This window comes from Python bivittatus, unplaced genomic scaffold (genome assembly GCF_059951505.1).
Source record: "Python bivittatus isolate LINGU-HERP-01145 unplaced genomic scaffold, Pbiv_v1 ctg000580_np1212, whole genome shotgun sequence".
Classification (NCBI taxonomy): Eukaryota; Metazoa; Chordata; class Lepidosauria; order Squamata; family Pythonidae; genus Python; species Python bivittatus.
The window spans coordinates 9,038,327-9,049,125 of NW_028277087.1; the positions used below are offsets into that span (position 1 = coordinate 9,038,327).

The 10,799-nt window shown below is 42.4% G+C and overlaps 1 protein-coding gene across 2 annotated transcripts; it reads right to left on the reverse strand.

The window, feature by feature from the left end:
• Nucleotides 1-1,462: 1,462 nt before the first annotated feature.
• Nucleotides 1,463-9,616, reverse strand: POLR2E (RNA polymerase II, I and III subunit E). Of its 2 annotated transcripts, XM_007436635.4 has the most exons (8): nucleotides 9,458-9,616; nucleotides 8,039-8,213; nucleotides 6,790-6,905; nucleotides 6,320-6,400; nucleotides 6,055-6,113; nucleotides 5,359-5,437; nucleotides 3,754-3,838; nucleotides 1,463-2,207 (listed from the first exon to the last, which is right to left on the reverse strand). In XM_007436635.4, exons 1-7 carry the CDS (start codon nucleotides 9,512-9,514, stop codon nucleotides 3,773-3,775), a joined length of 633 nt encoding a protein of 210 aa, XP_007436697.1. In that variant the 5' UTR covers nucleotides 9,515-9,616; the 3' UTR covers nucleotides 1,463-2,207; nucleotides 3,754-3,772. The 2 variants fall into 2 exon arrangements, with proteins under 2 accessions (XP_007436697.1, XP_088005660.1); XM_088149534.1 differs by lacking the exon at nucleotides 8,039-8,213 and having other exon boundaries at nucleotides 9,458-9,607.
• Nucleotides 9,617-10,799: the final 1,183 nt, after the last annotated feature.

The following is a 10,799-nucleotide window of genomic DNA, read 5'->3' on the forward strand; positions in this document are numbered from 1 at the left end:
AAAAACCGTGCGCGCCCGAAAAGGGCGCGAAGCAACGGAAACCCTGCCTCCTGCGCTCGCCAGCTGGGCTCTGCCCTAGGAAGGAGGCTCTGGCAAACCACTTCCGAAGAACAGTTGCCTTGAAAACTGCAAGGACTCGTCCAAGCAGTCACTGCAGGGTCAGCAATGACTGAGCGCAGACAAAAAAAAAAAAAGGCAAGTAAGCCTACTATAAATCACAGACACAATCCAGTTAAGGGAGTTTGTAAGTACAGTTAAACCTATGGTCTAGATTCACCCATCACCCTATGCCTAACTATGCCCTGGCTTAGCATGTCCTCTGAACCAGATCAAGAGACAGGGAAATGGATCAGACATTGTCTGACTTCACAGTTCAACCCTAAGCTACACACATTCTCTTCTTTTGGGATCACACATTGCTTGAGAGCAGCTCCCAGCATCTCACCTCTTCCTGAGACCAGTGGGAGACATCACTCAGCAACATCCAAGAAGCTGCAGATGTTGATATAAAGGAAACATGCTTGTCTAGTGGGATAATTCAAGAAGCCAAGTGCCCTTGTTTGGGGTCCACAATAGTGTCTTTTCAGATGGACTTACTGTACCTGGTCACATCATTCCAAAGACAGTTGTACTGTGGATTAGGACAATACAGGTAGTCCTCATTTAGCATCCACAATTGGGACTGGCAACTTGGTCATTAAATGAAATGGTTGCTAAGTGAAACCATGACTGTGCTTATGATCTTACTTCAGCTTTCCTTCACTTTGCAGACCTGCAAAGGTTGTAAATGTGAGGATTGGTCGTAAAGTTACTTTTTCATGACCACTGTAACTATAAACGGTCACTAAATGAGCCAATCACTAAATAAGGACTACCTGTACCAGTAATTTATACTTAACCTCTTTTCTAATAATTATCTTATCAGAAATATTCATATACCTAATTAATTTAGCTGTTCTGCAACCAACTTCCACGCTCCAGGTGAGGCTTTCAGTGAGTTGCTTACCACAACGATCTCATTTTTCAATTAAAGCGCTGCTGCTTTAGACCCTTTACCAATACAGCTGCCTAACTGTATAGCATATCTGCTCCCACCCATAAAATTGCACTGAAGAATTTTCCATATTTTATTCGAGAGCCAAATCTTTCTTTTTAAATACTTTTCAGAAGGTGATGGATATCCTTTTCAATACCACCTGATTTAAACAGAGGTCACTCCAGGTCCCATACCTAGTCCATCCCTTCCCGCTTCTGTCAGAGAAAAGAAGTCCTAGAGGGGATCCACTCTCACGGAGAGGCAAGCTGCAGCCCTCTAGATGTTGTAACATTTGATGTTGCTGAACTCCAGTTCCCATCAATCACAGACAGAAGGATCACACTGGATTAACTGAGAGGAACACCCCAGCAAATATGAATGGGCAGAGATGCCCAATTCATCTTAAAGCTTCAAGAACAAGAGAAATAAAACACATCTCTAATGTTTATTAAAACCAGAAGTCTGGACCACTGAGCAAGCTCCGTCTTAAGCAATAACTCAGCAATAGTTAGAAGAACATGGAAGGTAATAGGGACCTTCTGAAGAATCCAGAGATCTTTCCAGAGTTTCTACAAGTCTATTCTCCAAGACAAAAGTGAGCAGTCCCTGATTACAGATGACCCCCAACACCTTGTTTTGCATCCCCATGAGCCACTCAGATTTGCAGCCCATTCCCCCGGTTTAATCCTTAGAACCTCCACTCTCCCCCCACAAAAGGCCACATCCAATGGAGTTCCTCTGTCTTCCAGACCAAAAAATGCTCTCCTGCCCCTCCTCGCTCTTAGACTATAGAAGGAAAAAGGAAGTCCTGCCATTTGAAGCTTTCTAAAGTATCCTCCATCCAGACCCGGGAAATAAACTGCTGCTGCCTTAAATACTTAACCACCCCAAACTAATCTGAATTCCAGAAATGTGGTATCAACAAATACATCCAGCCTATATAAGCAAGATGGAGTCCAGTTTGGAAAATCAATGTGGCATTTGCTGTGCTTCTGCTGACTCCTTTCTCCTTCATGTCCAGTTTGATGAAAAGGACTAGAAGCTTGAAGTTCAAAGCCTCAAACAGACACATTTAAGAAGCATCTCTTCAATTTGTATTTCCTTATGCTCATGACTGTTAAGCAGGCAGATCAGCAGTCTCCAGTGTAAGGTAAAAAGAGCTTCAGCCAAGCTACAGGATAAAAAAAGCAGCATTAGTGCCTAATTTGAATTCTTTACACATGTTGCAAGTAGCTGATTAATTACAATCCCAATTGAGACATCACAGATGTGCTTGTTCTTTCTACACCAGCATTCATCAAGCTGGTGTCCTCCAGGTTAACTGGACTAAAATTCCCATTCATGACTGGAGTGGCTGCTGGATGATGGAGTTATAGTCCAGATATCTAGAGTCAGCAGGTTGGAGAAATCTGATCCATACAAACATACGTAACATTCTGTTATAGATAATCCTCAAATTACAATGGTAATTGGGACCAGAATTTCTGTCGCTAAGTGATGCGGTCATAAAGCACGACGTCACACAACCACATCGCTTAACGAAGGCAATCCTAGCACTCCCTATTGCCATCGTTAACCAAATTCCACTGGTCATTAGCCAAGGACCCACCATTCCGGGCTTGGTCCCTCCCAGCCCCGAGCTTTGGTAAGGTAAGGGACTGCCTCCTCTTCAATTCCCCTTCGCCCATCTATCTCCCCCCACATCTCTGCCCTTTTGGCCACCCTGCACCCTGCCTTGTGGAATGGCAAGCAGCTTACGCAGCTCGGGCTTCTTGGCAAGCTGTGGCTCTGGGCCTGCAAGAAGCCTCTGAGCCGCAGTGCAGCACGAAGCCTCAGCCACCTCAGCCCCGCCCAGCAGCGCAGCACGAAACCACAGCCATCCCAGGAAACCCCAGCTGCCCCAGCACCATGACACAAAACTGCAGCCCAGTCCCAGTCGCCCTTGCCACCCTGCATTCCAAGGCCCCTGCTGCCCTGCGCTCTGCCACCCCAGCTGACTTTCACCATCTTCTTGCTTCCACAGCTGATGAGGCGTGCCCACCTGGCCCTTCACAAGGCAGCTGCTGGCCATGTGAGGCCATCTTCCACTGGTCTCGTGAGGAGACCCCCGTGCATGACCTTGGGAAGAAAGCCCCATGCAAAGAGTGCCCAGCTAGAAGGGGTCCTTTTCAAGGCAGGAGCACAAAAGAAGGCCCTAGCTACGCCAGTGCAAAAGAAGGCCCCTTCTAGCCAGGTCCTTCTTTGCACTGGCACAGCCAGGGCCTTTTTTCATGTGCCTGCCTCGAAAAGGACCCCTTCTAGCTGGGTCCTTCTCTCACACCAGTGCAACTGGGGCCTTCTTTCATGTGCCTGCCTTCCAAAGCCTCACGAGAAGGCTGCATGCAATTTAGACAAGGCCACGTGCGATTTGGACAAGGGGCAGGCGCGGCCTTGGAAAGAAGGCCAGGCTGGGCATGCTTGATCAGCAGCAGGAGCAAGAAGACGGAGAAGGTCAGTTAGGGCAGCAGGGACCATAGACTAGTTGTGCTGTCTTCTCAGCATGAATAACAAAGACACATAGCACTTCAAAACCCAACTCCTGCTCCCATTATAACCGTTGCATATTGTGGTCAACACGAATCAGACAAAGCAGGGGGAAGCATGAAAGAGGAGGGGAGAAGGAGAAGAAGGAGGGTCTATTTTAGCAGTCTTTGAGATAATGAAGCATTCTGAAGTACCTTATACAGCAATTTCTGGCTACTGCACCAGCCTGTAGGTGATGTACCGCCCGGCTGTTTCACTGGGCCGAATGATCTTCACCACCTGAAGAAGCCACCACAGACATCAGAAAAAGAAAATTATTCAGATATTTTTTCAAAGTAATCCCTGTAAGATGGCTCATGGACAGCCAACAAGTCAGGATTTCTTCATGCAATCCATTACACAGATCAGACTAGTTCACCCTTCCCCAACCTGACTCCTCCAGGTAGCCTGGAATTCAATTTTCATACAGCTGAATATTGACTGACATTTGTTGCAGTTGAGGTCCAGGACATTTGTAATATGCCAGGCTGGGCAAGGCTGGTCTTCCATACCCAGAGGCAGTAAACCTTCCAGTATTAAAACACTCTAACTCCCCCCCCCCACAATTTATTTAATAAAAACAATTCTTTTTCTAGGATTTCTAAATCCTGCTATGGTGGGGAAAAGATATTGAGGTTACCTTTTAAAGTATTGCTAGAGTTGGCAGGACCCAGGATAAACAATCTGGTGCCCTCTGGATGCCTTAGAATTAATTCCCACCAGCCCTAAGCCATCTTGGCTAAAAGGACACACACCAAGCTCCCTAATTCAACACCAGAGATGTATTTTCAGGCTCCGTTACTCTTCTCAATAGATCTTTTCTCTCGCTCTCTAGTATGTACTCTGATCTCAAACAGACAGTTAAGCTCAGTATCATATTCCCATCAGGGACGGGGGGGTGTCTTTCCAAATATTTAGGAACCAAGTTTAGGAGAGTTATGATCCTTCTCAAAAGCATATTTTTAATCTAAAGAAGAAATATTTTCCTCTGGCACGTTAAAAGTCAAGACAGGCTATTCCTAGAGAAGAGAACAAAATAATGGAGTACAGTAAATGGGCAGTGATTTTTTCCTTTATCCAAGTTTACCAATGCAAAAACAATTTGGTCCACCTAAGCCCAATATAACTTTTGCCAGAACAGTGTCACCTTCCTGGTAATAGCTCTGACATTCTGTTTGTCAGAAGCAGGTTCTCTATCTAAAGAGGGATCCCATTTTTTAGTCACTGACTGTCTTCACATTTCTCTGAATCTTACTAGAGCCATAAAATAAAATCTGATTTACAGGGCTCTGTAGCGCTTCAGATTCAATTCCAACAAGGTGCTTCAGAGCGCACAAAAGGGCAAGCATAGGCTTTATCTGAAATTAAAAAATCTGCAGATGCGTCTTTTCCCAGAATTGTATGGCTTTAAAGAATTATAGACCCATGCTACTTTCACATTCCAAAGTGCTTCAAAACCCCTTTCTGAAGTTGAAACCAAAGCATTGCAGAGGCCTATGGATTTAAAGGATCACTCAGAAAAAAAAACATGATCTAACAAGAGCCCAAGTGGACTGTACTAAAAGTCCATTTAACCCAAGTAGATGCCTCTGAGAAATACACAAGCCAGAAACAGCCCTCTCTGTAAGTTTTCTCTCAGCATTAGGCTTCCTGAGCTTCCATTTAGATACCAAAATTTATTGCCACTTACAACCCTCCATACATTTGTCAAATTCTTTGGGAAATGACATATTCCCAGCCTCCTTTTCTCTGCTCCTTACCTGGCCTCGCTTAATTCCAAAATAGCGAGCTACAGGATCTCCAGCTTGTATTCTTGGAAGCTGACTCTCCCTCAGTTTACTGACAACAGCCATTAAAGGAAACACTTCATGAAACATATAAAAACAGGACCACCTTTTTTTTCCTCCTCTACCAAGACCACACCATATTTTGGCTGATTTTACACAACCTGCTCGTTTAAGCTAAATAAACTTGGTAATTTGTGGTTTGTGAAGCATAATAATCCAGGGCCTGTTTTAGCATCAAGAGTGAATCAAAACTTCACTTTAAGCCATATGATTCATTTGCACTTAATATGTTGTGTGAACAGCAAATGCATTTTGTTAACCCAGATTTATGATCTGAGCCATGAAGACTAATGCAAGTCAATGGAGCTCTTTTCAGACAATAGAATGCATGCTTACTCATACATTGGGCTTATTCCCATGTCAATTATGCTTCTAGTTTCATAGGCCCTGTCCAAACCCAAATTCAAGAGGACTAGACTATCATTTCAACCCCATATTCATGCTAAAATCCTAGATATATTTGCCTGGAAATAGCTTCCCCTTAACACAGGAAAATGCTAGGCAATTCAACCCCTGTCTCATATCTGAAAGTGAATAGCAACCCAACTCAGAACAAACAGAAAATTGAGGAAGATACTCAGAACAGTAAACATGAAGGAAAAAAGATACTATCTTGCCAGTAATTCTGTCACCTCTTCTTTGGTCATTACAACATGTTCTGGAACCAGCTGTAGTGGCAAAAAGAAAGAAAAGAATGAAAACGCAATATGGAAATAGCTAGATTTCTACTATGCACAGAAAACTCTTCCAGGCAAACAACCACAGAAAGAGCTCTTGTGAACTGAATGAGAATGGAGTTTATATTGTCCCTCCCACAGCACTTCTCACAGGCAACCAATGTCCCACAAAAGAATATTCTCTCTTCCTTCCTCACCTCATGTTCAGTGATGTTGATCAGCAGTTCCTGCTGAAGGAATTGTTCAAGGATGTACTTGGGGGCCATGTCTACTAGAGACTAAAAACGAGAGGAAAAGAAGAGACATTAATGCAGCAGACTGGGCTGTAGATTACGAAAGGGACTTCAATACTTAAGCTCATTAAAGCTCACACAAAGGAGGATACAGAATTCAAGCCTGTGCTACTTTGGATGGGCTATTCAAAGGTATGCTGGCATCCATAAAAGGTGAGAAATGTGCATATTTTTAAATATTAAAATTAAGATTGTTGGGACTTCTATGACCAATATTCTGAGAACTTTCTAACTTGAATGACGCCATTAGAGCAAATGCCTTGGGATGTACCCCTCCCCTGATAGAGGATCACTGCCCCCTGAAAGTTAAAGGTCAAAATCCCTTAGCCAGCAATGAGATTATATCAACATCCCTTCTGCCCATACTTGGGTACCTGTTTGGCAGATGGAGTCATGCCTTGTTGCACCACAATAAGGGCCCGGGTAATGTTTTCCTCTTGCATTCGCTGGCAGTACATCTTGATGGTCTTAATCCCAACTTTTGGTTCCTCTGAAAAGAGATTTTTGTTTTGTTTTTAAGTAGAGAATCACCATTAAATAAAATACCTTGTTCATTAGGTCTGACATCTGCTTCAGGATTAGAATCCAAGATCTCGCTTAATAAATGAATTAAATGGTTTAATAGTAAAGCAGGAAGCTTGAAGCCCCCATTGTTCCAAACAAACATAATTTCAGAGGCTGGAATTTTAGCCAAATGTAATTTCCAGTAGTGAGTGGCAGGATAGTTGTGTCATTGCCCTACCACATAATCCAAAAGAACAGAAAAAGAGTTAAGCATTTGATCAGTTAAACTAATTAAATACCATGCACTTTTATGTACTTAAAAAGCTGTTTTAGTTGAGAAATTAGTATGGCTATGGACCATGAAAGTTATCAGTATCAAATCTCATGTATTATTCTTATAAATATTATGTGAACATTTTATCCATTATGTAAACTTTTTTTAAAAAGGAATTAAATAATGTGTAATCTCCTGTTAATGGTATAAAATTTCTGCTTAGTTACTAACTGGCCTTTAATTTTTTTTTCAGAGGAAATACCTTCAGGAATAATGTGCTCCATCATGAAACAGTTGTTATCATCAGAAGAATTTTACTACACTGCTAGAAATATCCTTTTTGCTACAAGTGTATTGGTCAAACTATTCTCATTTCTGCTTTGCTAACAAATGACATTACAGTGAATAAAAAAATTAATGTGCCGTTTTCACTGTTGCATCCACAGAGTATTTAATAACAGGCAACAACAGATGTCAACTTCAGTCCATTCAATTAACTGGCATACTACAACTAAAAATACACAATACAACAATAGAAGACAGATGTATTTCCTTAAGATACACAGATGATAAAAGTCAGCTAGCTGAAAGAACTGATGAGGAGAGATGGGAAAATTCATTCTAGATCTTAAAAAAAAAGACCAGCTCTTAGGAACCCAAACTGCAAAACAGGAAAGAAGAAGAAAGAAACAAAAGCTGAATAAAAATATTGTTGAATTAATTAAAGTATTGTTGAAAGCAAAATTAATTGAATTAATTAATTAAAATATTGTTGAAAGCAGAATGAAGATGCAATCAAACTGGTACCTGGAGGTAACCAAATCCATTTTGTTTAATATAATCACCTGGGAAAAAGACAAACATCTGATCAGTAGGATCATCATTATGGGCCACCAACACTGTGAGATCAGTACGCCGAGGACGCCCTTCACTCGGCTTATCACCAAACTGGGCTTTGAACTCTTCCAGAGTCTGATCCAATTCATCCTGTGTCACCAAGTAGCCTCGATCATGACACAGCTGATTTAAGTACCAAAAAAAAAAGTGCATTTAAATACTGATATAATATTGTACTGAAGAATGCAAGTAAGTATAGAAGCAAAATAGTGAATCATTCATTTAAGAATCTATATAAAGATGTTCTAAGGCAATTTTCTCCAATACAGCAACCTCCAGATGTAGAGTGACTTTGCAAGCAATCTAAATATGCCAACCTTGAGATCTCCCACTATTTCTTCTACATTTCCTCTCCCTTTTTGCCCAAACACTCTCACTCAAGTAAGATAAATATATAGTCACCCTTGAGTCAAGTTTGACTCCTGATAAGTACTGTATATGGTGCATCAACTGTTACCAGTTTTCTTGGCAACAATTTGGAAATGGTTTGCCTTTATCTTCATCCAGGCTGTTTTCCATCTTCCTAATCTAGCCTACAGATCTAGGATACCAGTAGAGGTGAATATGTGTAGCTCAGGGTTGAACTGTGGAGTCCTTGGGGTTCTCTGAGCTTGGTTCTTTTCTTGCAAATGTTTCATTACCTGGCTAAGTAACATCTTCAGTGCTAGAATGGGATGGGGTTTGCTCTCTGTTTATATACTGTGGCATGCCCTACCAAAGGAACAAAACAAAACCCCCACCAACACTGGCAGGGCATGCCACAGTATATAAACAGAGAGCAAACCCCATCCCATTCTAGCTAGCACTGAAGATGTTACTTAGCCAGGTAATGAAACATTTGCAAGAAAACAGCCAAGCTCAGAGAACCCCAAGGACACCACAGCTCTTGGATTATTTAATAGTCCTTGATCTGATTTTACTTTTCCAAGATCTTCCAACGGTGACTAGGTGCTACTGTTACCTGATGTGGCACTCGCTGCTCCAATTCCTGCAACAGATTCTGACTCGCCCCATCCAAAATCTACAACTTTATTACAAAGTCACTATAATTTCCTTTTTTTAGCTAATATAACAATGTTGTACCTTTGCTGAAAGCACAATATATTTTTATTGCAAATAAACCAGAAGAGTTAACAATTATCTGTTTTAAAACAATCAAAATAAAACAAATATTGAAACATGCTCTATATAATTTTGGAAAACCGAAGCAAATTAAGAAAAATATAAAATAAAGGGAACGGATTTGGTAAGACGGCATTTCTCCTTCTGACGTTGAGGTCAGAACGGCAAACCCTGTCATCTGTGTGAGCCCACACAACCGCCCTACCCCATTCCCTACTTCCAGGGCCCTTCCTCCTTCTCCTGACCTGCATAATCGTTTTCCTGATTTTCCATAATCGATAGGTCTCTTCTTCGTCGTCCATGGCGCTGCCTCACAAGGCTGCTGCGCCGGTGCAAAGAAAACCCCAGGACGGCTCCGGAAGATGACGCGTTAGGCACGCGGCTTATGGGCAGTATTGCGCATGTGCGAAGAGAGCGCGAGAGAGCAAGGAAAGAAGAGAAATTGCGCACGCGCGAGGGAGAAGGAGGAGGAGAATTTAAGGACACGGGAGCGCAGAATAAATTCCCTTGCTCCGCCTCTCCTTTCTTCCTTCACCGTGAAACTGCGCACGCGCAAGAACTGAAGTAGGGCGGAACAAAGGGACCCTTAGATACCTCACTTTGCGCAAAGCGCAGGCGCAGTAAGGAACAGAGACTCACTAAAAAGTAACAAAAGTCCCCGGAGAGACGAAATTCTTATCAGGATCTATGTCACTTGCACAATGTTTAGGTCAATTTTTTGTTTAATTGTAATGAAAGGATTGCCTGAAAGTTAAATGTGTTTATTTTTCTTGCCCACAATTAGAAATATTTACCTAATTGTATGGGTCATGGGGTGGAGCAATATCTAAAGGTGGGAGGAAGGGGAGACATCCAAATGGGGTTCGGTGCTGATGTCCCAGAGAGCGGGGTTTCTGCCTGGGTATTGTGTGAAATGGCACAGGAGACTTGGCTTGGGAGCATGCTGGCTGGGGAATTCTGGGAGTTGAATTCTGGGAGTTGAAGTCCACACACCTTAAAGTCAACAAGGTTGAGAAACACTGACTTAGAATCTACAGCAGGGTTCCTCAACCTCAGCAACTTTAAGATGGGTGGACTACAGCCCTGGACTAGATGACCTAAAGGTTCCTTCCAGCTAAGATTCTATAGTGGAATATGTACCTTCTGTACTTTAGGACATACGAAGGCCCCAGGATGAAATAGGCTGCCTTTGACTTGGTTCATATATTGCACTAACCCAGTGTTTCTCAACCTTGGCAACTTTAAGATGTGGGGACTTCAACTCCCAGAATTCCCCAGTCAGCACTAAGCTATGGCTTGTTTCAATCATGGATTTCTGAGTAAATCACACCTGGCTGGGATTGGACAGTGAACTAAACCAACCCAAACAAGTCCCATTAAGTGGTGGCCCCAATATAAGAAGCGAGTCCTAAAGACTTTTGGCAGATTTATCAGGGTGCGTATGTTTGTGAGCCAGAGCCCTGACACCTCATACGTTATGCTGTGTTGGCAGATTTATTTATACACAGCTCAAATGTAAGCAATGAAGTCAGGCAAAAATGAAATGCAGAGTCCATTGCCAGTTATAATTAAAACTAAACGTATGTA

Bases quoted from the DNA above. Each gene is read 5' to 3' on its own strand.
- POLR2E (XM_007436635.4), bottom strand. From the start codon at position 9,514: ATGGACGACGAAGAAGAGACCTATCGATTATGGAAAATCAGGAAAACG. The intron at 8,214-9,457 runs GTCAGGAGAAGG...TACTTAAATCAG, and splicing joins TCAGGAAAACGATTATGCAG to CTGTGTCATGATCGAGGCTA. The intron at 6,906-8,038 runs GTGATTATATTA...ATCTCTTTTCAG, and splicing joins GATGTTTGTCTTTTTCCCAG to AGGAACCAAAAGTTGGGATT.